This window comes from Mustela erminea, chromosome 14 (assembly GCF_009829155.1).
Source record: "Mustela erminea isolate mMusErm1 chromosome 14, mMusErm1.Pri, whole genome shotgun sequence".
Lineage (NCBI taxonomy): Eukaryota > Metazoa > Chordata > Mammalia > Carnivora > Mustelidae > Mustela > Mustela erminea.
The window spans coordinates 51724480-51752275 of record NC_045627.1 but is presented as its reverse complement, the minus strand read 5'-3'; the positions used below and the strand labels follow the sequence as shown (position 1 = coordinate 51752275).

General features: G+C 46.5%; 1 protein-coding gene across 7 annotated transcripts in view; it reads right to left on the bottom strand.

Annotated features, from left to right (window-relative positions):
* WDFY4 (WDFY family member 4) overlaps positions 1-27796 on the bottom strand; it is a 266523-nt gene that overhangs the window by 180416 nt on the left and 58311 nt on the right. For 5 of the 7 annotated variants that reach the window (XM_032313628.1, XM_032313627.1, XM_032313624.1 and 2 more), the window contains exons 13-19: positions 21712-21805; positions 6977-7191; positions 5945-6039; positions 4744-4981; positions 4262-4338; positions 3033-3254; positions 2210-2388 (exon numbers count right to left, since the gene is read on the bottom strand). In XM_032313628.1, coding sequence (XP_032169519.1) covers positions 2210-2388; positions 3033-3254; positions 4262-4338; positions 4744-4981; positions 5945-6039; positions 6977-7191; positions 21712-21805 — 1120 coding nt within the window. Of the gene's footprint in view, positions 1-2209; positions 2389-3032; positions 3255-4261; positions 4339-4743; positions 4982-5045; positions 5807-5898; positions 6040-6976; positions 7192-21711; positions 21806-27796 lie in introns of those variants that run through there. The other 2 variants (XM_032313629.1, XM_032313630.1) reach the window with 2 other exon arrangements.

The following is a 27796-nucleotide window of genomic DNA, read 5'->3' as shown; positions in this document are numbered from 1 at the left end:
ATTCCTGTGGCCCCACACCACTGCCAACCTCCTGCTAACTAACTCTGGCTTAGCTCGTCCCATGAGGTCAGTTCTTCATCCATGGACCAATTCACTCAACTATGCTATCATCCAGTCTGTTTTACTCCTTGTGGCTGTAAATTCAATGCAATTCACTGAATACTTATTGCATGCTTACTGGGTGCCAGCCCCTGTGCTAGGTGTGAGCAAGGTCCAAACATCAACAGGATTTGTTTCTTAGCCTCAAAGTCCATGAACCATTTCACAGAATACCAACCTATTTTGGAAGACAAAACATGAACACTAACATGTTTTGCGAAAGAAGAAAAAAACAAGCCCACTCTGTAATCATGCCTAAACAGATAATAACAAAGACACTGTGCAACCACAAAACTAACCAGAGTTCCATCCTGGCTAACATGAGTGATACCGCTTTTTTCTCCAATGACAACTCTAACCTGCTCCATTCCTGCTGCTTCCTGGATAAAAGTTGTGAACATACGCAGACATCAAAGTCCCTCTTTCTGACAGCACACAATTGAGAACAGACCAACCTCCACTTCTTTGAACCCTTCCCCAAATCACCTAAAATGAGCTCTAATCCTATCTAAATTCCCCCCAAGTCTTTGTTACCCCCCTCATGAAATAGAGTGTCCTTCTACAGCAAGCTTAATAAATCTAATTCTTGTTTTGTACTATATGCACACTCTCGGAGGTATTTGGCTGGTGGGCATGGACAATTCCTAGCATCTGAAACAGTAGCTGACAAAGAATGGGTGCTCCAAAATACTTAATGAGGGAAGGAAGGAAGGAAGGAAGGGGAAGGGAGGGGAAGGAAAGGGAAAGGGAGGAAGGAAAGAATGGCTAGTGTCATCAATGATTTGAGGAAAGAATTAACTCCATGCTTTGAAAGACCTAGACCTATTTTTGTTATGTTCCTGCTGAATCTTTCTGGTTACCATTGCCCTTTTTTTGATAAGATAATTAGACTGGAAGATAGCACCAAATTCATCTTTAGGTGTTGTATCAAACTTAGGTTGTTCTAACCTAATGATTCTCAACATGGGGTGATTTTGTCCCATAGGGAGCATTTGGAAATATCTGGAGATATTTTTGGTAGTACAACTGGAGAGAGAGAGAGAGATGCTTTGGCATCTAGGGAAGCCACAGATGCTGCTAAGTATCCTACGACACAGAGAATGGACCCCTACAACAAAGAATTATCAAGCCTCAAATGTCAAACTATCAAAATGAGAAACCCTATTAATCTAAGGTTCTCTGGCTAAATATTAGAACCAGCTGAGAAACTCTGAAAAGATTACCAAATTACGCTGCACACAGAGACCCTATTAAGACTGCCCTTAGGAGCAGCCTGCCCCAGTAGAACTTCAAAAACACTTTCCGATGAATACTGTTATGCTGAAAATAAATAAATTAATTTAAAAAAATAAATAAATAAATAAAATGCTTTCTGAGTGATTCTAGAATGCAGCCTAGCTTGAGCTGCTCTCTCAGAAACCTGGGTGAAATTTTGGTTTCACCCATCTCTTGGTGTCTTCTGGGCCCTTCTCACTCTGGCTTCCCTGGGGAGCTCTCCCAGTGCCTGCCAGGACACACCTGCCATGTCCCTCATCTCCCAGCTTCCTCTCCCCATGCGTCAGGGTGGCAGGTGACTCTAAATGGTAGTGATGAGACACCTCTCCAGCTACGTGTTCACATTCCATTGCCTTCTCTAAGCAGGGAACCATCTTTTCCTCGTCATTTTTGCTGTAAATCTGGTAAGAGATGTTGGTGTCCTTGCAAGCCCTAGGGCCTGGCTTCTAAGCACAGCATGCAGACAGTCGTAATAGATTGACCAGGAAGCTTCTTCGAAAAGCAAAACCTCAGACCGTGCACAGACCTTCCCAGGGAATCCACAACTCAAACTGTGAGAAGCCTCATTTGCTCTGGGACTTTATAGTCTGACTACTCTTATTTCCATGTTTCATCTTCTGCTCTGCTTGTGTGGCTTTCATTCCAGTTTCTGAAGGATTTTTGCTTTCTTGGATTTGGGGTTTTCCTCATGCTTGAGCTCAGCCAAGCGCTCTGGGCAGCAAGGGGGAGTTTCATTAGACACCAAATCCGCTGCCAAACAAGACCGAGGAGCGGAAGGGAGACAGCTCCAGGTGGCGCAGCCAGAAGGCATCGCGGTGGGGCAAGCGGAGCTCACCTTGGCCGAGCCGGTGATCTGTCCATCCAGATAGGTGGAAACGGTGCAATTCCTTTTCATTTCCTTGGTGATAACCACAGCCAGGTGGTGCCACTGACCGCAGGCCAGCAGCTGGCCACACCTGACCCGCAGCTGGCGGCCGGCGGAAGGCTCGGGATCATCCTCGGGCTCCATGATGTCTGCAAGAGAACATGGGCATCACACCTGGCACACAGCATCATGCCGTGGCACCCCGGGAGAACGGGCCTCGTGCTGAGGAGCCACGGCCCAAACAAGCACAACCGCGGCCATCGTTGCTTGAGGTCTTGCTCTGTGCCAGACGCTGGTTTAAGAGCGGTTACAAATGTCACTTCACTTCGTTTTCACAGCCCCCCCTGTGAGGTAAATGCTGTCATAATCCCCACTTAGCCTCCTGAGGCACAAACGGGATCTGAAACGTGCCCGGGGTCATGCAAAAGGACTCAAACCCCAGAGTCGGGCTTCAGGGTGGACCCCACATGGACCGCCTCTGCAGCAGTGCACATCTGCCCTCGAGTCCTCGGGAGGGGGAGGGGGACAGGTAGTTGTGCTCTGTGACAATGACGCCAAGCCACGCTTGGGGCCTTCTGGGAGTCTCTCTATGAAACAGTGACTCTCTCAGGGGACACAAGAAGAACAGGCCATTTCTGGCCATCACAGGGGGATGAGCTTAGAGAGTCAGGCAGAATTTGAAATGGCGGCACTTGGGCCAGCCACCCACCACTAAAGGAGAGTTGGTCTCCCATGCTCTCATGCTGACTTCTCCCAAGTGTGGGCAAAACAGCTCCAGCTCCCGAAACCTTACCCAGGGGCTGAAACGCTTTCTCTTCCGTAGACACAACCAAGGAGAGGTCGTCCGGGCACAGGCTGACAGAGAGGCAGACGAAAGGCTGCTCGGTCCTGGCCAGGTGACGCACCAGGGTTAGGAAGCGCAGCGGGTGGCCCTCAAGGACTGTGCTGTGCCTACTGATCAGGAACCAGCAGGAAAAGGTCAGGCCCCCAGATGGAGGGAACGACCTGGCAGCACCTGGAGTCAGAACACAAGCATCTCCCTTAGACTTTCGCCTGCTTTGGAATCTTGTCTAGAGTCATCATGGCTCTGATTCGGCCCAGGTGTGGCCCTACTGTGTACCCATCCTGTGCCTGATCTGACTCATGCTGACTTTATGTCAACCCTACACCACAGAAGCTTGTCCTCTTATTCATACTCGCAGGAGTAGGTCATATTCCCACCAGGAGTCTAGATCTCCAGAGCCTCTCTCCAATTCTATCCCACCTATTATGCCATGCCATTTTGCCAAGGGTGTCAGGGCACAACCCTGCAGATGGTTACTATTGGCTGATCTAAAGCTGGGCAATATGCTACGTGAGGTGTACCTCAGCTGAACCTCGTATGGGGAAGTCTCCACTATAGGGAAATCCATGTCCTCCTGCCCCGTAACAGGGTTGGTGGTACAGAGTGGGCCCACCATCCTCCATGAATTAGCTGAATCAGACTTGGTGCCCCATGCGGATGGGCTGTGAATGCAAAGGGTCCTCAGCACCCACCACCCCAGAGAAATTCTGGTTTTCCTAACCAAGGGTGCTTAGCTAAGACAGCACTGGGCACTTGTCCTGTCCTGCCCAGCCAGTTTTTAGCTGAGCACAGCACTGAGCAAAGCGTGCCAGGACCCAAGTAGACCAGATGGCCATCCACATAGAACATGTATTCTTCTCTAGAAAGAGGCCTAAGGTGGGGTGAGGTGTTTATTTCACCTTGTGTCAATCGCTGACAAAATGAATCCAGTCCAGACTCTGCCATCAAATCACCACTGAGTCCCCACTGTATGCAGAGTCATGGCTGGGCCCTTGGGATCCTCCTGCCCTAACACAAGCATGACAAACCACAAGGATGACTCATTTATAGATCCAATAAGGAAGACTCCAGTCTCTTGAAAGGCCAGGTGGAAGACTGACATCAAGGCTCCCTCAGCACTTGCTCTGGAGACAGGGTGACTTCAGCTCAGCAAGCTGAGCCCCCCAAGAATCACCTACCTGTCCCAATCCCTCCAGAGACCAGATACTCTGTGCTGCTTCCCATAACTGTAGACAGGGTTGGAATAAACAAACAGCTGGAAACACAAAAGTGTCTCAGATCAGTGAACCACAAACCAGCTTTGGCTGTGACATCTCCCCTCTGTCCCTCCACAGGGGCCTCCCTCCCTCTTACAGCATGAGGACAGAAAGCATCTGATGCTGTTATGAGGACCCCAAGGCATGGAATTCACACTGGACCCTAAAGGGGAGGGCATTCCAGAAGGCCCACAAGGGGAAGGAGAGGGTCATAGCACTCCGTGGCTGATGATGTTGACCCTGAGAAGCCACTGAGAAGACAGGGTTGTCCCTAACCCAGACATTTTCTGCTTCTGAGTGGTGAGAGCTGATGAGAACTAAAGTTTTGTCATCAATATTATAATTCATCAGAGGCACTGGGAAATTAATAAAGTGCATTCCAAATATAAGAAAGCCTGTCATACCCATAACCTTCCATGGACATGTCAAATTCCACAAACGATGGAGCCAGGACAGCCCTCTGAGGCTGCAGGTGGCGTGGGGAGGTCATGGAGATGAGGCTCAGAGAGGTCTGAAGGGCAGTGGTTGAGCCCTGGGACGTCCCCGAGGCCCTGAGGGTATGTGTGACTGCTGGGTTGGGGCCGGCATCCATGGCAGCTCCTGCGGGACCCTCACCAGTCCCTGCTGCTGCAGTCTGGGACCCTAAAGCAACAAGAGAAGAGATGAGGAGCCATGTCCCCATTCAAGCATTTCTACTGCTCTTCTGACAACAACCCCAGAGCTTCTGCTGCAGCCCAGGAAGAGAGCTAGCGTAACCACTGTGATGTGGCTCTCTGCTGACTCAGGAACACCCCTGCATCAACTATGCTCCTTCTGGAAAACTTTTCTGCCTTCAGTCCACCATGCCCTACAAACATCACCCCGCCTCCCAGTTTCCAGCTTGCCCCACTGGTAGTCACTCACTGACACTGCATCCTGGCTCCCTGATCTCCCCACTCACAGCAGCCTATCTCTTTGAAAGCTCTGCTCCCCGCCACTGGTTGCCAGCACAAGCTGGCTCTCCATCCACACTTTTCAGCTGTGCCTCCTTGCCTTCATGCCCTCATGTGATCTCACATTCGGTATGATCACAGCTTTCTTTTCTTTAAGCTGCTCCCTGGAGCCAGCAGCCTCCCAGGGACCATGCTTGATACCAGGGATCTACGCAGGGCTTTGGCCTCTTGACCTCCTCGCTGACCCCTGAGCTGTGAGCTGTGCATAAAGCCATCACTGGCACCTCTGTCCAGAGGCAGCATCATGTCACAAAGGAAACTCTATCACTGTTTCCATGATCTGCACCTCAAGGGGTCAAGTACAATCTTACCATCACCTATCTTATGAGGGCAGGGGACATCCTTTTCCTTCCAGATGTGGTCTTTCTCTGGGACCACCAATCCTGCTTTTCCTCATTCGGTCCTTTGCACAGCAGGTATTTTAAGGCTGTCTGCTTCTCACCTATTGTAGACTCCCTTATAAGGAATGCATATTCTCTTTCTTTTTTTTTTTTTTAATTTATTTATTTTCAGCATAACAGTATCATTATTTTTTCACCACACCCAGTGCTCCATGCAATCCGTGCCCTCTTTCATTCCTGTTAACCTTCCCTGTTCTTTCCTTTGTCCTCACCTGAGCCTCCAGGGTCCCCTCTGTGCAGACAAGACGAATGGAGGATTTTCGTTGCAGCCGACGGAGGTGGGGGAATTCCAAGACCGAGAAATTGTCTAGGAATCGTAACAGAGGAGAGAAAGAAGTGAAGACCTCTTATGGATAGAAGTGTTCTCCAGCTTCGTTTGAGCACTTTCCTAAATCTTGGTGCTCCCTGATCCCCTCCTCCACGCTTTCCTCTCTCTGCCTGGAACGGTTCCTCAAACCACGCAGCAGCAGGGTGTTCCTGGCCAAGCACCCAGACTGCAGAGCTAGCGCATGTAGGTGGCTTTGACTTAGTCAGTGACCAGCTGGAAGCCTTGCACTGGACCCTGAACGGGAAAGGAGTTTGCACTACTTTGTTCTGCTTCTGCTCTGTCTGCTCTGCCACATGCCTCTCTCCGTCCTGCTCAGCTTTCCAGGAAACAGGTGCCTTCCTGGAGGGGCTGCCAGCGGGAAGTGTCCCCAAGGATACAAGGTCCCTGTCCTTGTCAGGAGTCCCACCCCGGCTCCTTGCAGCAGCCCAGCTCGCGGCAGTCTAGCCCCTTGGGGTGTCAAGCCTTCACAGCCCCCGTCCTTCTCAGCGGGGCATCCTCAATGCCCTCTTCCCTCCTTTCCAGTCCCGTGAACACTGGCACACACCTCAGGCCTAAGCCACCCACTGCCTGGAAGCCCTGCCCCTTTCCACCCATTCTCCCAACTGTGGCCCTCCCAGTTCATGCAGCACTGGCACTGTCCACTGAGCACCCCCCATAGCACATGCTGTGTTGTCTGCAGAACCCTCTCCCCCAAGACTATCAACTCCATGGGAGGGGCCATGTCTGTTCTGTGGGCCTATCCACTGCCTGTATGATCTCCTCCCTAGACTCACAGTGTCCTGTGCTGGGAAGGGCCACACCCCACAGAGTGGAGAGGCAGGAGAGGGAGAAGAACACCTGTCCCTGTGCACTCCTCCACTCTATCTGAGCACAGCTGCCAGCGGCCCAGCTGAATTTAATGCACAGCACACAGTACCTTAACACATCTGGTTCGATTGCTTGGGAGGCAAGCTTTTCAAAAATCCTGATGAGGCCCGAGTGCAAGGGGCTGGAGCTGGTGGTCAGGGCCCGGCGGCAGGAGGCCATGAGGGTCCTAAGCATCCCTGCCTCGCACATGACCTGACGGTTCTTCTCCGACTTCACCAGGGACTGGATGTGACTGGCCATGGAGCACTGGATCTCCTGGGAAAGCTAAGAGGTAGCGAAAGCAAACGGTGAGCGCTTGAGGTCAGAATACTTTGTGGGCAACTTTGATCGACCCCCAATCAGGCCTCAAATAGGTTAGGAGGCCAGGCAACTGCAGTCCCGTGTTTGAGTCCATACCCTTGGCACAGAAGGTGTAGCGTGGCCAGGAGGCAGGCCTGCAGGCAATGTCCACGCCGACTGGCTGTGGCTCAACCAAACCACACTCAGTGCCCAGGCCAGCCCCAGGTGTGGCTCCGGTGCCCAGTGCCTCCAGCCCCTGCTGTCCTCCCCCCGACACCTTCCAGCTGTCCTTGTCCTCCTCTCACACGCGGGCAGCTGTGGTGTCATCTCACCCTGACTAGTTTTCCAGTCATTTCAGTATCTTTGTGTCCTTGAAGTCCACAGAAGAGAACGCAGAGTCAGCTCAGTAAATATTTGAGCCAAATACATCGCTTTTGCAATCTTCCTTTCTTTTTTTTTTTTTTAAGATTTTATTTCTTTATTTGACAGAGAGAGAGAGGGAGGGAGAGAGAACACAAGTAGGCAGAGCAGCAGGCAAAGGGAGAGAGAGAAACAGGCTCTCTGCTGAGCAGGGAGCCCGACATGGGGCTCAGTCCCAGGACCCTGGGATCAGAACCTGGGCTGAAGGCAGATGCTTAGGTGCCCTAGCAATCTTTCTTTCTTCATAAAAATATCAACCCCTGGAATTCCCAGGCTTCTGTAGATAACAGTTTGGAGCAGGAGTGGAGGTGTTAGGGGTGGGGAGTCCTCTTAGGACTTCCTGCATTCTCTTTCACTATTATATGTGATAGGGTCTAAAGTGAGAGGGATACCAGTTAGAACTTAATGGAATTTTCCTGCCGTGGATGCTAGGGGACCCTCCCCCAGACCTCCTCCTCCAGATGAATGTACCCATCACCACTCCCCCTTCTCTGGAGGACAGCAGTCCTCTAAGGGGGAGCTGCCCTGCCCCACCTGTCCCCTGCTAAGTGGCCCCCCATGTATGTTCATGCATGCACACACAAATGCATATGCACACATGTACTACACGGGTGTACACATACGTGCACATGTGTGCACATAAGCATACATACGTATATACATGCCCACAGAACTATACATATCCTTGTGTGCATACATGCATGCACGTACACATGCATGCAAATATACACACATCCACTTGCCATGTGTACATACACACATACCACACACCTGACCTTAGCCCATGAGGTTGCACCCTTCAGTCTTTGTGGTGCAATTCATGCCCTGAGGGCCCCACCCTAGTGGCTCAGGCTGAGGCTGGACTTCAGCTGATGGCACATCCCCGTTGAGCTTCTTCTCCTACACCACCTCCTTCCTCCACTCCCCTCCTGAGTCCCTCCCTTGAAGGATCTGATGTACCTGAACTCCAGTCTTGGGCTCTACCTCCGAGGAACCCAACCTGGGGCCTTGGTATGCTTTTCATACTGCACACCTTTGCCCTAGTTTTTGGTTTCAAGAAAAGAGATCTCAAACAATGTAGATCATGTCTAGGTTAGTCCCAGTGGAAAGCCAGGACTAACCACAAAGGCACTAATTTGAATCATCTCTTCTAAGGGTGATTGGCTTCTCATCCCCTTGAGTCACAGACCATCTGATATGCACACCTCCCATGAAAGCTTTCTTGGGGTCCTTTCTTGCTTCCCCTTCTTTCCTCTCTCCCTTAAACAAGCTATTAACTGTCTCTTCAATGTCAGGCTCTGGGTAAATCTCTAGGCATTTCAAGATTAACACAACACTGTTCCTGCTCTCAAGGGAATCATGGACTACAGGCAAGACAGGAGAGGGAACAGTCTCAGCACAGTGAGAAACGGGCTCTAGCAGCTGAGTTACAGTGTCTGGGAAGGAGGGGTTCCCTGCAGCCCCTCACACATTGGATTTAGAAGGGAATCCAGGCCTGGCATCTCCTATAGGAGCCAAATTTTGCCCTGAGATGAGAATATTTCCTGGGTATTCAGGATGTGCCAGACCCCAGTCTAAGCATTTTGATATGTATAGGTTATAGAGTCCCTTTGAGGAACCCTATGAGGGAGGTAATTTTACTCTGCCCATTTCACAGATGAGGAAACTGAACCCAGAGAAATACATTGTTCAGGCCACGTGGGAAGATCAGAGCTTGGCTTTGACCCCAGACTCCATGCTCAGGATCACCTCACTTCCCATCTTGACTTCACACATGCAGAGATTTTGGAACACACTGCCACATGGTCGAGAGTATATCTGTATCACTAAGGGACAGAAATTAAGAAAGCGGTGACATTCATCCTTAGGTCATAAACACTGCTTGGTCGTATATATGTTTTAAGGACTAAAATGTATTGAGACACATATTTACACTGTTTATCATTAATTTTTAGATTAAAAAAAATGAATGGGTCTTACAGCTCACCCTCCATCCTCCCTTCCCCCTTCCAGGAGCACATCAACCAGAGCTCCTGTCTCAAACTGATGGCATTCAGCAAAATTTACATATTTACAATATCTTCAGTAACACTTTCAACTTAAAATTTTAGACCATCTTAATTTTAGTTTAAAATTTAAACCTCATTAGAATGGTTTTAAGGGCAATTGTTCTGAGACAGGATTTTGTCCTTCTGAAATGTCACCATTTTGCCACCATCCCTGAGGCCAAGGGAAGATCTCATCATTGGAATAATATGATCCCTGTAATGCACTGGATGTCTTTGTCCCCCAGAATTCATATGTTGAAACTTAATTTCCAACAGGATATGTACAGAGGTAGGGGCCTTTGCGGGGTGATTGGGACCCAAGAATGGATCCTTCATGAATGCGATTAGTGTCCTTATAAAAGGGACCCCAGGGAGTCTTCTCTTGCCTTGTACCATGTATGGACACAGTAAGAATGGGGCCATTCGTGGGGCAGTGGGCCCCCAGCAGACACTGCATCTGCCAGCACCATGCTCTAGGACTTCCAGCTGCCGGAACTATAAGAAATAAGTTTTGGTTGTTTAGAAGCCACCAAGTCTATGGTGTTTTGTTATAGCTGCCTGAATGGACTGACACCACCCCTTCCCTGTCACTGCAGTACTGGCGTGGCCAGTATAAACTGTTAGAGGCAATGTACAGCCCAAGGGGAACCAGTGATAGAAGGAAGAAATGCCAAAACTCATTTGCACTAAACAATTCCACCACTTTTACTTTGAGGAGTTCCTCCACGTGGAAATCTACCCAGCCTCCTTGCCCCCCTTCCCCAGATCTTTCTTCTATGGCCCTCAGCATCCTTCCCTGCACCCCACGGAGTCCACAACTCTGCCTTTCCTCCTGTCGCCTCCTCTCAGAACACAAAGGGAGCCTCTGCCCTCTTGATTTGAATTTTCCCTCTTCCAGAACCTAGATTATCTGGTAACTGCAGTCTTTTAATTTGGGATGAAAGTTGGGGAGACAGTCTGTAGAAGCAAGATGCAAAAATAACACCACAATGTATTATTAATAAGAATTAAAAAGAAATGTCTACAATCTCCAGTTTTATTATCAGCACTTCACTTACTACTTTGAGGGCTTTTGGCTTTCTTTTTTCGTTGTTGTTTGCTTTTTTTCTTTTTCATCCACCAGAAAAGAGCTACTTAAAATCTAAATATGCAAAAAAGAAAAAAAAAAGCAAAGAAAAAAAAAAAGCAAAAGTTTTCAAAAGGGAGAAATGCTGATCTTGTCTAATGATGCCACAAGTTTACTCCAAAATTGCTCAATACCCCATAATGGAGGAGGGAAAATTGATCGTCCTCATTATCACTGCAGCTCTGTCAATACCAATATTGCCTTGTTTTGAATAAAATGTGCTGTTTTTTTCAATGTTGGTTCCAGTAAAATGGGGTTTTAGTGAAAATATGAGCAGTAGCAGGAAACCAGTCTGGTTTCTCCCCCTACAAATGGATTGATTTTCCTAACGCATATTACTTCCAATGCAGGCTAGGGGATGGTGGTTCAATTAGGGCTCCATGGTGAGTGCGTGGGGTCACCAGGCTGGCCGGCGGGCAGGACCCGCAAGGCAACTTATCACAGAGCGATTTGTGGGGCAGCCTTCAGGAGTTTTTTACTTTCTCCACTTAACAGTCGTGGCTTCAAGTCTATCCTTGCCCCACTGTGGATGTTTGTTGTTCTTTCTCTTTCCCCCCCTCTTTCTCTTCTGGTCCAGATTCATACAGTCCCAGAGTCCAGTGAGGGCTGGGTCCTGGTGGGGTGCGTCCCTTCCAGCAGGCATGGGCTTTGGACACATAACTCTACAGTGTGTCCTGCCACAGATGTAAAAACCTTCAGATGACCATGTCTGTTTCCTCCAGACACTTAGAAAGAACCAGGGAGTTCTACTGAGCTACCCAAATTTTGATTAGTTGCTTATTCCAATTTGGTTGAAATGGTCTCCGATGATTTTGGAAAAGAGATAGTACAAGTTAAGTGACCTCAGCTCTTCAGAAATAGCACAAGTAAATAGGACTCATGGATGGGTGTCATTTGACAAGTTCTTATGGTTATCTTTGCTTACTTAGAATTAGTTCTTTCTATATATGGGTACACATTTTCCTTTTTGCCACAAGTCTCCATCAGCCTGGTAGACTCATTTGTGCTGTCCACATGGCCTTGTAGGTGTGGGAGTTTGTGATCTTGGTTTATGAGTAGAGGTCAAAGTCCCACTGAATGAGCAGAACCCATGTCTAAAGGCATGGCTTCCTTGATGTCCCTAATTAAATTTGCAACTAAGACCGAGCTGCATGTGGGTGCTTCCTTCACAAACTACACACATATGATGTCTGATGCTGCCTGATAACAGAAGCCTAGGATCTTGTATTTATAAATATTTGTCTCTTTCCAACTTCACTTCATCTTTCCCTTTGGTCCACCCCACGCTCCAGCCCTAGTAACATTCTCTCCCTTTGCTGAATATCCTATGCCCCCTTTTTTTTTTTTAATTAATTTATTTATTTTCAGAAAAAAACAGTATTCATTATTTTTTCACCACACCCAGTGCTCCATGCAATCCGTGTCCTCTATAATACCCACCACCTGGTACCCCAACCTCCCACCTCCCCGTCACTTCAAACCCCTCAGATTGTTTTTCAGAGTCCATAGTCTCTCATGATTCACCTCCCCTTCCAATTTACCCCAACTCCCTTCTCCTTTCTAACACCCCTTGTCCTCCATATTTGTTATGCTCCACAAATAAGTGAAACCATATGATAATTGACTCTCCCTAGGCCCTTTTTGATTGACACCCAAAGCTGTGAATGTCCTTTCCAGCCCCATCCCTTTACCGAGCTCCTACTTATTATTCAAGAGACAATTCATATGTTCTCTCACCTGAGAAATCTTTCCTGATTTCCCCAAATAGCACCGTCCATACCTCAATCATAAATACCATACTCTGATGGTTCTCTCGGTAGATAGATGATAGACAGACCTCTTCCCACCACCCCTTGTCCCCAGCACACTGTGAACCGCTGCCTGAGACAATGACTCTTCACCCTTGTTGCCCAGCACCTGTCTCTGCCTCAAATGCAATAGTTGCCTACTAAGTGCAAGCACAAGAGGTGAAAGTGTTCTAGAACATAGGAGGTACCCCTACCCCAGAGGGCCAAGAGTGCCCAGAAAAGGTGATGTACCCACTAGGTGTTGGAGGACAATGAGGAAAGAATCTGGCCAGCAGGGAAAATTATCTTCCCAGGAGTGTGGACAGCACATGCAAAGATGAAGGGGTGAAAGTGGGCATGGCCTTTCAGGGAAAGGCTGGAGAGCGCGAGTAGTTATCAGCTGGGCTTCCTCACCCCCAGTACCCAACAACCTCCCCTGCAATGAGTCTGTGGTCAGCCCTGAGAACACCACCAGGGAAACCAGCCTGTAGACATCCATCCAGGAGGATGCCTGCCCAACCTGGAACCTGTAACATCAGTGGAGAGTTTCCAACACCTTGGACACTGCATGAGACCTGGGTCAGGTGTGCAATGGAGCCCAGTGGATGGCTGTGTGGGGCCCAACACCACTCTCCAGCCCGAATCCTTCCCACCTAGGGCCAAGGCTTCCTCCCTCTCCTACCTACCCAGGAAAAGGTGGTTTAAATGTCCCTGAGTGTCTCTGGTGCTTTAGCCAAAGTACGCTGTTGACACAACTTTTGCTAAGAGATATTTTTAAAGCAGATTTTTGTTGTGGCTAACAGACAGCCATCCACGAGTGTCTGGAGAAGTTTCCTGGAAGAAGACTGCAGAGAACACTGTCTCTTCTAGAGATGAAGGATCTATTCACACGCCAACTGTGGCTTAAGCCCTAGTGTGTTGGTTCTGAGCTTTCAGACAGACCTTCATCCTCCCATCACCCTCTAGGCAGAGGGCACCGAAATCTCCCCACAGCTAGGTTCTCAGGCTGCTTTAACACTAACTAATGGGTGAACCGGGACTAGTTCCTTATTTTCTCAAGACCTCAGCTCCTTAGCTTTAAAACTGGAATAATGAAAATACTGACATCCCTGGTATGTTGTTTGGGGGAGTCAGTAGAAACAGTTTCTGTGAAAGTGCTTTTTCTTATAGGATGCAAGTGTTTTCAGGATATTAACTCTTCTTAGCCATGGTCTTCTCTTTTAATACCAGTAAGACTCCTTCCAACCAAGCACCTGCTTTACATGGCCACTGTGCATCACACAAGCTCAGTGCAAGAACAGAAAGATACACCTACCATGTTCACAGGCCCCATGGCTGCGATGGGCTCTAACGCCACTGCCCACTCACTATTTGAAGGCTGACTCTTCTAAGTGCTTTCACATACTGGCTCATTTAATCCTGGAACACCATCAGCTGGATGCTATTATTACTCCATTTTACAGATGAGGGAACTGAGGCCCAGAGAGATTACAGCTTGCTGAGATTACACAGTGTGTGGAGGGACAGGAATTCAAACCAGAAAGTCAATTCCACTTTGCCGCTGGGATCGCTGCTTCACAGATACCCAGGTGCTGAAGCTTGCAGAGCACTGGCCACCTCTGGGTTTTCAAGGTAAAGTCAGTTGAAACTGGTGACTCTGTGGGGTGGGAAGGGGGTACCTATCCTATCCTGTCCTAGGCCAATGTCTCAAAACTTACAGGAAAAACTAAGTGTTCATGGCTTTGGCCCATACTGGGATCATCTGAATTTAGTAACTGGTACACAGTATTTGCCGTGTGTAAGACCAAAATGGGTTTGACCATTTCTGCCATCTTGAGAGGCTAGGTGGGAGTCTCATATATATGTAACTTGCCAGTGGCCATATTTCTGAGCCCCTTGGAACCACCTCTCCAGCTGTCCATCTAGTCTGGACAAGTATATCCTTACATTGAGCCCAAACCATCTGCTATTTAACTAACTGGTCTTTGTGTGCACTGTTCTACCACCAGCTGACTAACAAGTACCTGCTCAGCCCTTATGTCCCCAATGTCTTCTATCTCTAAGCTCCCAACCCTCAGATCTGTTCACTATTCCTTCCATGACTAAGGAGGTTTTTCAGATCCCTTGCCATCCTGGCTTCTCACCTCTGGACAAACACAGATGTTGTGTTAAGGGGTCATGGGACTACCACTTCCCTTTAGCTGGGCACTATACTTCTATAAATATAGAGGGAAGTAGAACTCACCATAGCAGTGGTCTCACCCAACCTGGGACAATTACTGGCCATGCACTAAGCCCTCTGGGACTCTTCCACATACTCTATTCTGTCCTTCCCAGCCCAGTGTATATGTGCTTTAAGACATGATCATAGGCCTGATCATCTCTGCTTAATTTCGACCCAAAGGGATTCTGATACATTCTTCAGGCTGGTAGAGACCCTTCACATCCCCATTTTGTCAGCCAGTGGATAACTCCTCCTCCCAGATCTATGTCATCTGCCATTTGAGTTCACCCAGGTCATGGATCAAATGCAAAACAGGCAGAAGAGAGGACTCAGGCTTTTGATTCACAAGCAGACTATAATATATAGCTCAACATCAATTCTCTGTTAATAATTTAATAATAGCAAAACTCCAGTTGGAAATATACCTAAAATGTATTATCTTCCATTTTTATTTCCAAATTTCTATATGCCATGACCCAAAGTCCTAGGAATACAGACTGCCAAGCTAGAAGAAAAGGGTGCTGGGGGGATGGTATATAATGGAGCCAGTGTATGATGAGCAGATACTGTGTGCCAGGTACTGTGTTAAGTACATTACAACTATATTTTCCACTGTTTTTCCCAATGGGAAAATATAATAAGGGAACACTAAGACTTGGAGATACATCAATTTCCTAAGGTCACACAGCTAATGAGTATCAGAACTGACATTCAACCCAGTCCTACTCCAAAGCCCATGATTTTAACACAGTGTGATGCACTCATTATAACGGAGGGAACCCTGATCACACAAGGGTTCTAAATTGATGGTGTCTAGAAGTGTTTTATTTGGTAGGCATAGTCTGGCTTTCCTTCTGTTTTACTGCCCCCTATTTAAGTAAAAGTGCCTTTAGGCAGAACAAGTACCCTTCCAAACAGCCACAGAACTCACCATTCCCTATTATTTCCACTGATACATTTCTTTCACCTTCCTGGCCCCACAACATTGGGTTTGCAACCCCTGTGATCTAGGCCAAATCTGAGTAGCTGAAACCAAGGTGTGGGAACCAAAGGTAACCTACATCAGTCACAGAACTAATGATGGGAAAAGGGGCTAAAAGCAAGGTCCCCTGATAATTGGGCCAGAAGTCTTCCCATACAGCTTTAACTTCTATGCCATCGTTCTACACCCATTGTGTTTTTCCTTTGATCCTTTTGGTCATCATGTGAGATTATGTGTATTTGCTCTATTTAAAAGGCTACCCTAAAAAGTAAACTGAATCTTGACCAGGCTTGACATTTTTCCAGGGACAACAGAAATTTTGGGGATGGGGTGCTAGTATGAAAGAAGACAGGATATCTAAAATTCAACATATTTGGAATTTCTAAGGTGTCATACTTTAACAAAATGAGACTCCTACTTTACCCATTTCCTTGTTGGAGAAAATAGCTCTTTTCAAATAGCATGCCCTTACACAATGCTACCCAGAGCTATTAATGCTGTCAATATTTCAGTTATTTGAAACCCATACAATTATTTCAATGTGTTTGAAATGCAGACTAATTCCAGAAAATGGCACCCTTTTCTAAATTAAGACATGAATGAGTTGATAGATGAACGCAGCCCTGAGCCCAATCTTTTGTCTGTCGCATCAGACTGTGAAGGACATTTCAGTGGCAGAAGAATCTGGAACACACACAACAGTGACTCAGTGCTGGCTGACTGTAGATCAGAGTCTCTGTAATACTCAGGTCTGATTGTGTTGTTGCTTTCCAAAGCCCTCCCATGGCTACCACGTCCATAAAGGAAAAGCCACTTAGCACAGAGGCAGGAGGTCCAGGAGCCTGGCACCACGGACATCCACCACCTAGCAACTTCTACAAGTTTCAAGTCCTCATCAGCAAAGTGGGGATACTGATATCCACTCTGCAGGGTTATTATAAAGATTAAAAGATAAAGCATTTGTAGAGTTTCTGGCAACTAGTAGCAGTAATTCCATTTAGTAAGTGTTTCCCATGGTGCAGTGTATGTTCTGCTCGCCATGCTAAGGACTCATTGCATTTAATCCTCACAATAATGCCACAGGATGATATTATTACTCCCATATGACAGCAAAGAAAGTGAAGGATCGTGGAAGCTGAATCATTTCCTGTGAAGTGGCAGAGGTGAGATCTGATGACATTCTGCTGTCTTTGGAGCCTGAACTCTTCCCTCATATAACAGGTGCTCAGTAAAGACTGTAGTGCTCATGGTGATGTTGATGATGGTGATGATGATGATGATGATGATGATGATGGATGGTACCCCAAGAAAATTCAATTCTCTTAGCATGGTATTCAGCATCCTTCGTGGAGTGGCTTTGACTGCACATCGCAGCCCCACACACTGCCCCTCTACCCACATGGTCTATCCTAACCCAGCTGAAATACTCAGAGTCCCCAAGTAGACATCTTCACATGTACCTCTCTCTGTGGATGATCTTCTTCTCTCCCCTCCCTCCTCCAGCTGATCTGCCATGGGCACATCTTTTCCTTAAAGCCTGGTTCCGGTTTCCCCAACTGTCTGTGGCTTTCCTCCCCCTCTGTCCCAAGGCCCAGTGGGCAAACTTCTGTTCTAGGCAACAAAGTGTGGTCTTACTGTCTTCTACACTCCTCTCCCTAGCCATCCTCAACTCCAACTGTGAGCTCCTGTGACATTCATGTCTGAATCCCCAGTGGCATCTGGAAGGTGCTGAGTAAAATTATTCACAGGTACATATGGATCACACTAGTTGTTCTAAAGCAATGTGTGCTCCACCTCTGTTAACCTGGTTCTGGCTTCCCACCCTCTGAGTTAACAGTCCTCGAGCACACAAGCAAATACCCCTCTGCCAGGAACTGAATAAAGGCCATAGTCCTGATGAAAACAGAGTGATGCTGGGGACCCTGTAGCTGCTGAGCATGCCAGAAAGGGAAAATGTCTTCTTTCCAATCAGTTGTTTAGTTCTGAGGTCAACTCAATTCCCAGAGAACCACGCTGGATGCCATTTCTGCCTCATTCACAGCAATTCCCACAATCCAGTTTTAATATTGATGATGACACAGCTGGGTTATTTTTCTAAGAGCAGCTCGTGGTGCTAGCATTTTGGAGAGGGGGAAGACACCTTTTGGTTGTAAGCAAAACAAATTTCATGTGGCCATAATTAGAAATAAATCAGACCACCCATATATGTAGTTATTTAAGTTGTCACTCTTGAAATGACATCTGTACCTTGGAAAGCCATCAATTTTTCATCCGTCAGATAGGAAGGTGGCTAAGAGTGCAATGCTGGGAGCCGGCAGGCCAACAGACCGGGAGATGAGGGGAACTCATATTCCATCTTCTTCGTAACACTGCCATCTACTGAAACTTCCTGCCCTGAAGATGCAGTCCTGCAGTCCTTTTCATTCCAGCATTTTCCTGTGTGGTCTCCTTTCTCATTTGATTTACTATTCTATTGATTGTTATGAGGTTTCCCACCCTCCCCTTTCAGAAATTAATTACTGTAATTACTCAACTTTTAATAGCTGCTGATTTGGCATCTGCAGAAAATATTTGAGAAAACGCAGGACTACATTTCATTTGCATTTTGAGAGACAGTGAGGGAGAACTAGACTTTTCCTAAATTACTTATTGTGACCTGAATAGAGAAAAAGAATCCTACCAGATGGAATTCTCATTTGCATACTTAATGCATCTGATGGCCATCGAGTTCCACTCCATACACCAACATGACAAGGCACAGAGTTTATCTGAAACTCAGATTCAGCCACAGTTCCCATGCACGAGCTGCAGAGAGACAGGCCACTCTCTGCTCTGCATCATTTCATCGGTCATCACCGCCATGGAGCTGGGCACGACACACCCATCAGCAACCATTTGGCTGCTAAGGCCACCCATACCACTGGCTTGGTTGTTCTCATTCCAGGTACACTGTATGGCTGGAAATACAGCTAAGAAAGCCAGACATCCTTACTGTAAAGCTATTGCACCTGCAAAATTGGGCAATGCCAAGAGATCATGACCTTACATTCTGCAAAAGCTGCAAAAATGAGAGAGCCATTCATCAAACATACCTTGATCTGGGGCCGGGGAGTGAGTTCTAGACCTCCCATCACCAGTTCCATGACCGCAGGAAGTCACCCACCTTTCTTGAGCCTCAAGTCCCTACCATGTGGGAAGATTCTAGTGTACTGGGATAAGCTATTATGAATACTGATGAAACAACAGGCCTGGCACAGAGGTAGCCCTGAGTGTGATTAGTGTCCAAAATGGTCCAGGCAGACCCTGTCTTGAACATCTAGGTAAAGAAAGTAAAGTCCCAGATTTGAGACAACCAAATGACTAGAAGACAGGTAAAGAACTAGAAGATGCTTTATTTCAGGGTCAAATATTTTTATCTACAAGTTGATGCTTAAGACAAGTAGGTGCTGGTCTTAAAAGATGACCCCCAACAATCCCCTCTGTCCTTTACACACATGTAACCCCTCACATCAGTAGAGGAGGCATATGGCCCTTCTCACTGAGTCTAAAATGAACCTGTGACTCACTTTGACCAACAAATGCTGTGGAAGCAAGGTCAGCTCGTTCAAGGCCTAAGCCTTCGGAGGACCTGGAAGTTTCTGCTTTTGTGCCTTTGGGAGCCCTGAGCTACTATGTGGCCTGGGTGGAGAATTCACTTAGAGGAGCATGGATAGAGGCTGGACGGAGAGGGCTACATGGAGAAGAACCCAGAATGCTATTATAACAGTTTCAACCAAGGCCCCAGGCATCTGGCCCAGCCCAGGAGACTCCTGTCATTGGAGCCAGCCCAGTGAGGTGCCATCTGTGTGAGTAAGGAAGACATCTTAAATGGTCCAGCCCACCCATCACCTTGGGATGCAAAGACGGGCTGTCCCTGCTGAGGCTGTCCGAACTCCTACCCCACAGGCACCGTGAGAAAGAATGACATAGTTTGTTAACTGGGTGGCACTTTGTCACACAGCAACAGGTAACTGAAGAAGTGATGGAGTCCATTTTACTCCAGCCTACTTATTTTCTGCAAATGTAGAAAAATATAAATGCATTCCATTTTACTATGAGATGAGTCTCTCTTCATTGCTTTGACCATCACTTCATGGTCACTTTCCAGCAAAGGAGCAGGAACCAGAAAAAAGATTCCAGTTATAAAGGGACATAGAGACATGGAACCAAGTCAGCCCTTTTTTGTAAGCCTATATGAAATACTACAGAATTTTTTTGGTGAAAACAGTTCCCTTCCCTACACATCAAGGCTTTTGCTCCCCACTCCACTTTTCTCACTGATTTTGGCAGGTTTGCAACATTTTACGAGGTCATTGTCCTTTTCAGGCTGTGATAAATGACACCACTAGTGTTCATTTCTTCCTAGAACATATCACTTCATTTTTAGGTCCTGGACAAAGCCCAGCTGAACCCACAATCCCGGTCCCTCATTCCTCCTACAGAAGCCACAACTGCGCAAGGGAAAGACCAGGAGACCTGCCACCAGGTAGGACCACATTGAACACCATGTCCGCCAACTGAGAATCCTTCCAAGTCATTTAAATTATCTGAGCCTCTGTTTCCCCACTGGTGAAAACGGAGACAAATAATACTCCCAAGAAAACTGCAATGAGGACAAACCATGAGAAAGTCCAGCACCACACCTGGTTGCTCAGTCCAGTTCGTACCCTCTCCTCTGCACTCATTAGAGCATGGATTCTCCAGGTTTTCCTCAACAAGAACGACCTTGTTCTGTTACTCAATCTTTTCATCCTCCTGTGGAGCCCCTCGTTCTGTGAGGATAGGAACTTGGGTGGTTTTGTTTTTTTCTCTCCCTCTTCCCACCTCCTGGGTCTCATCTCAGGTCCCGTGAGTCTGTCTTTCCTCTCTCTTCACCCTTGCCCAGACACCACCCTAGCTGAGCCACCTTCGATGTGGTCCTGCAGACATGGATTTTGAACTGTTGTCCCCATTCCTAGGCCATTCCCCATGCAATAAACAGAGTTTTTGATACAAAAACCTGATAGAGTCATCCTCTCCTCCTTTGCAAAGCTTCTTGCTACCCTAGGGACAAAACTCCATCTATAAGCAGGGCTCCAGCCATCCTGTGCCTGCCCCATCTGGCACATTTCCCACTCTCCCCCTCTGTTCCCACTCCAGCCGCCTGCAGCAGGCTTCTTCCTGCCTGGTTAATTGCTACTCATCTTTCAGGGCCCTGCTTGAATGTCACCATCTAGGAGATGGCTTCCCTGACCTCCACCCCTTCCTCTAAATTAGATTTAATCAGGTCTTCCCCCACCTCCATTCCCATTATTCTTTCTCAGCATCTTATTTTTCCCTATTATTATCACTTGCCACAATCTGTCATTGTATATTCATTTGTGGGCTTATTTATTCAGTTGTCTGCACTGGCACCATCTCTTGGTCCCCGTGAGAGACACAGGATCCAGGGACAGTGTCCATCTTGTTAGCCCGGCATGTCCTACACGGAGTACCGAGCCATGATCACAGCCAGCACCCACAGCACCACCAGGGGTGGTGGGGAGGACTTCCACCCCCAACAATGCCCAGTGCTCTCCTCAGTACCCAGGGCTGGCCTCATGAAGGCGGAATGATTTCAACAATTTTGTGTTTGGCTGTGGATTTTAGTAGGGTCACTTCACCAGCAAAAATGACCTGTTTTGAATGGCCTTGGAGGGAAGGGCAGCAAAACTCAATCAAGGGTCATGGACACACTGACTCTACCCTGCGGGAGGAGCTTCACGTTGGTGGTGGTGGTGGGGGGGCTCCGCTAATGCAGGGTACTGAGGGCAAAGGCAAAGAAGAAGAAATCTGGCCAGAAGGAGCTTAAGTGAGTCATCATGTGAGAAAGACAAATACATGCGTTCAGCCACAAGTACCTGGGGGTGGTCTGCGTGGTACAACCGAGGCAGCAGTCTCACCATGATGCACAGGACCCCAGGGTGCATGATCACAGCATCCCCTTCATCCACCCTGCAGAGAGAGGGCAAGAAGGATATCAACTTTGAGTTTTCTAGTCTCTTCTGTTTTTCACAAACCTTTCTGAATCTTTCTCTGACAGGCCACAGGACACATCCTTATTCTACCACGTATGATCTATATAATTTTGAACTAATTAATCTGAGCCTAATTTTCCCCAGCTGTCTGTGGAACCCATAATACCATACTTCTCTCAGAGAGACACAGAATAATGCTTTTGGGCCCCAGGACACAGTGGCTGGCTCATAGTCGATATTCAATGCAAGTAAGTTGCCAGGTCCTCTCCCCTTCCCACCAGGCATAAAGGAGATAGACAGGCTCTCCTTTTATGTTAAACACATGTGCACAAACATTTCTGAGTTCCTTCAAGGTGTGTAGGCATACTCAACTCTTCCCTACCCCCGAATGCAACTCAAAACTCACATAGAACAAATAAGCAGTTCTCTGATGACTCTGAAAAGTAAATGGTAGCAGAGAAGGAAACCAAACCCACAGCACCATTCAACTGCATTGAATTTCCTGGGGTGTCCCCCTCCAGAATTCCTGGGTATGGGCTCAGAGGGCATCTAAAAACAGAAATGTGCACCATATATAGACAAGGAGAGAGTGCCAAGAAAACCTCTCTGTTTCTGTGCTGAGGAACAGAAAAGTAGGCTCCTACAGGTCACAGAGCATGGAGGAGAAGCCCTGAGATTTTCTTTGTTAAGTTCCTTCGTTCTTTCTCAGTCAGACTCCAGACAACCTCATAGCAGTAGCAGCAGCCAGGCAGGAGAAGACTAGGAGAAGACTGAATGTCTAGGAGAAGACTAATCCTTCTCTCTAACCAGAAGATCTACGGTTCTAAGAGTGTAGGCAAAATCTCCATCGCTCTTTTCTCTCTATTTCCTTTCCCTGATTGGCACCAGAAACAGATGCAGTGGTAGGAGGTACATGTCAAAGCAGGGAAACTAAAGCCTCAGCTTCCTAGACAGAGGAGAAGGAAGAGACCCCTGGTATCCATGAAGTGTTGGGGAGACATGAAGAGGAGGCTTAAGAAAGTCAGACTTTGTATCAACCTCTGGCCTCAATTCTGAGTTGCATGTGTGGATGTGACCCTAAACCAATTCCTCAGGCTTTGGGAACTGAACTCAAGGGTAAAGACCACCCATGACTGACTACTGCACAGGGCAAATATAGGGTAGATCAAACCTCACTGCCAAGTCTGTGAAGCCAAACTAATAACAGAAACATGGTCCATGGAAGGTGGGTAAGAACTTTCAGGCTAAACCTAACTTGGTTGCTTGCCTGGTGAAACAAAACAATCAGCATTCTCCAGATGTCAACAAAAGCCAGAGTTCATAACATTCAAAATATCCAGGACACAATTTGATATTACTTAGCACAGAAAAAATCAGGGAAATATCAATACTTCACACAGAAAAAGATAATCAACAGATGACAAGCCTGAGATGACCCAGATGTTGAAACTATAAGAAAAAAATTTTATTTTTTTAATCAGGCAAAAGCTTTAAATCTGCTGTTTATATACCACACTCTAAGGAATAAGGGTGAATATTATTGAAATGGATGAAAAACAAAGAAGTCTCAGTAAAGAAATGGGAGCAATAAAAAAGAACCAAATGGAAATTTAAGAACTGAAAATACAATAACAAATTTTAAAATCTCACTAAGTGCAAACAATAAGAAAATGAGAAGAGAGAGAGTCCATGAATTTAAGGACAGATCAATAGAAATTGCCCAGTCTGAACAACAAAAAGGAAAAAGATTTTTTAAAGTGTAAGAAATCCTCTAGGAGAACATAGGCAGTAACCTCTTCAACATCGGCCACAGCAACCTCCTTCACGACATGTCCCCAAAGGCAAAGGAAACAAATGCTAGGATTCTTAACAAGATCCTAGCTAATAGGATCTAACAGTATACTAAAAAAATTTATCCACAATGACCAGGTGGGATTTGTCCATGGGATGCAAAGGTGGTTCAACATTCGCAAATTAATGTGATAGAACAAATCAGTAAGAGAAGAGAGAAGAACCATATGGTCCTCTTAATTGATGCATAAAAAGAATTTGAAAAGATACAGCAATCATTCCTGATTAAGACACTTCAAAGTATAGGGATAGAGGGAACATTCCTCAACTTCATAAAATCTGTCTATGAAAAACCCACAGTGAATGCCATCCTCAATGGGGAAAAGCTGACAGCCTTCCCTTTGACATCAGTAACACGACTAGGATGCCTACTCTCGCCACTCTTGCTCAACATAGTATTAGAAGTCCTAGCAACAGCAATCACACAACAAAGAGAAATAAAAGGTATTCAAATTGACAATGAAGAAGTCAAACTCTCTCTCTTTGCAAATGACATGATACTTTATGTGGAAAATCCAAAACACTCCACCCCCAAACTACTAGAACTCATACAGCAATTCAGTAATGTAGCAGGATATAAAATCAATGTACAGAAATCAGTTGCTTTCTTATACACTAACAATGAAACTATAGAAAGGAAAATGAGAGAATTGATCCTGTTTACTATAGCAACAAGAACCATAAGATACCTGGAAAGAGATAAAGGATCTGTACTAGAGGAACTATAGAACACTCATAAAAGAAAATGAAGAAGACCCCAAAAAACGGAAGACCATTCCATGCTCGTGGTTCAGAAGAATAAACATTGTTAAAATGTGTATACTCTCTAGAGCAATCTATACTTCCAATGGCATCCCAATCAACATTCCACCAGCATTTTTCAAAGGGCTTGAACAAACAATCTTAAATTTGTACAGAACCAGAAAAGACCCTAAATTGCTAAGGAAATGTTGAAAAAGAAAAACAAAACTGGGGGCATCACGATGCCTGATTTCAAGCTTTACTACAAAGCTGTGATCACCAAGACAGCATGGTATTGGCACAAAAACAGACACATAGACCAGTGGAACAGAGTAGAGAGTCCAGATATGGACCCTCAACTCTGTGGTCAAATAATCTTCAACAAAACAGGAAAAAATATACAGTGGAAAAAAGACAGTCTCTTCAACAAATGGTGCTAGGAAAATTGGACAGCTATGTGTAGAAGAACGAAACTCAACCATTCTCTTTTACCATACACAAAGATAAACTCAAAATGAATAAATGACCTCAATGTGAGGCAGGAATCTATCAAAATCCTAGAGGAGAACATAGGCAGTAACCTCTTCGACATTGGCCACAGCAACTTCTCTCAAGATATATCTCCAAAGGCAAAGGAAACAAAAGTGAAAATGAACTTTTGGGACTTCATCAAGATCAAAAGCTTCTGCACAGCAAAGGAAACAGTTAACAAAACAAGGAGGAAACCTACAGAATGGGAGAAGATAGTCTCAAATGACACTACAGACAAAGGGTTGGTATATAAGATCTATAAAGAAGTCCTCAAACTCAACACACGCAAAAGAGATAATCATGTCAAAAATGGGCAGAAGACACGAACAGACACTTCTCCAAAGAAGACATACAAATGACTAACAGACACATGAAAAAATGTTCATCATCATTATCCATCTAGGAGATTCAAATCAAAACCACATTGAGATACCACATTACACCAGTTAGAATGGCCAAAATTAACAAGACAGTAAACAACATGTGTTGAAAAGGATGTGGAGAAAAGAGGAGGGGAATGCTCTTACACTCTTGTTGGGAATGCAAGTTGGTGCAGCCACTTTAGAAAACAGTGTGGAGATTCCTTAAGAAATTAAAAATAGAGCTTCCCTATGATCCTGCAATTGCACTATTGGGTTTACCCCAAAGATACAGATGTAATGAAAAGAAGGGCCATCTGTACCCCAATGTTCATAGCAGCAATGGTCCTTCAATGGACAAATGGATAAAGAAGATATGGTCCATGTATACAATAGAGCATTATGCCTCCATCAGAAAGGATAAATACCCAACTTTTGTATCAACATGGGAGGGACTGGAAGAGATTATGCTGAGTGAAATAAGTCAAGCAGAGAGAGTCAATTATCATATGGTTTCACTTACTTGTGGAGCATAAGGAATAACATGGAGGATATGGGGAGACAGAAAGGAGAAGTGAGTTGGGGGAAATCGGAAGGGGAGATGAACCATGAGAGACTGTTGTCTCTGAAAAACAAACTAAGGGTTTTGGAGGGGAGGGAGGTGGGGTGTTAGGTGAGCCTGGTGGTGGGAATTATGGAGGGTACATATTGCATGGAGCACTGGATGTGATGCATAAACAATGAATTCTGGAACACTGAAAAGAAATTTTTAAAACAAAATTAAAAAAAGAAAAAGATGCCCATCACCTGGGACCAAGTTCTTTAAGTTTAATGTGCTTAAAAATACAAAAGAAGCTTTAAAAAAAATCAAAAACAACAACAAAAAAAGAAAGAAACCTAAACTCCAACCCCAGTGACTGTGATTCAGGAAATCTGGTTTATGAGACTAAATTTTAGCACTTTCCCAACTGATTCTGATCCAGGCAGGTAGGCTATAGGCCATACTGGGAGAAGCATTGCTCTGAGATGTGGATCCCAAGAGCAGGAATGCAGGTAGGGGTTCTGAATGCCAAGGAGGGTGGAGAGATAGTGATAACCCACATGACCTCATGATCCAGAATGGCTCAATCTATCTTGCAAAAGACCTGTGCATGTAACTGAAAGTTATAATCTAAAAGTTATAATCCAAGACTATATACATGATTATCTATATCTCTCAAGGCCTAGAGCTGAGGACAGGGGAAGAGGGGTGCTTGGTCGAGTTTTACAATGTAAGAGTGATGTCATTTCATTCAAAGAATCCAGAGGCCTGTGGAGATATTGGAACCAGTGGGACCACATCACATCACACAGAGCCTGAGTTTGACTATCCCCATCTCCCCACCCTGTGACCATGGAAGCGGCACAGGATAAGGCATGGTGCTCAGATCCATCCATGTATTTTTACTGCTTAGCTGTGGAAGTCAGACTATCCCTCATCCAGATGATATCCAAATTCTCTGGGCAGCTCAAGCTACTCTATCTCTTCTTACTAAGGTCAGTAGATTGCTGAGTGATTCACTGGAAAATTAAAAAGAATACAATCTCATTTTGGCAATCTGCACGGGCTACCCAAGACAACCACCACCTTCTCCCAAACCAGATCTTCCACCAGGGCTTCCCTATCAGGGCCGGCGCCAGTCCCTCCTCCCCCACACTCATCCCATTGGCTACCGAGGCCGGACAGTATGTCCTAAATAGGTTTCAAAAGGTTCTCCCATGAGCAAACTGTTGTCTGGATGCCAGTCATCGCCATCACTCCGGGGGAGAGACCCCCAGCTCTTGCTTTCCTCCCCCTCCTCATTCTCATTTCTATCCATCTCTCTCCCTCCACACTCTTCTCTCCCTCTCTCCCTCCCTCTCTCTCTCTCACACACACACACTCATACACAAAACCACAGTCACACATTCACACACATACACACACATCAGAGTGGCCTCTGCAACTTGTCTGCCTGCTCCCCCACGAAATACCATCCCCCACCTTGCCAGCCTGGGAGTCATTCATGCCTGGACCCCCTTCCAGGCTCACGTCTCAGCACTGCCCTCAAGTGTGTGGCTCTAAGTCCATCATCCCTGCCAAGGCCTTGGGATTTCCTCACTCAGTGTGGCTGCTGTGGGGTCTGTATTTCAGGCTTGGGAATGCCTTTTCCAAACCCTCCCATTCTAGGCATCGGTCTCTCTCATCCTGGCTTAGCTCAGGGATTGTCTCACCCAGGAAGGCCCCACGGAACCCCTCTCCCAGGCTGTGTCAGGTGCGCTGCTCCATTCCCCCTTATTTTCTGGGGATGCCTTGGGTGGCATCCACCAGTGGTATCATGATCTGCTCATACTTCTGATTCTCCCACACCCAGCTGTAGGGCTAGGGCAGGGGGTCAGTTGCCCCTTCCCCCAAGTACTCACCAGTGCCTGGCCCCAAGCACTTGGCACCAGTACAGGCATTCCCT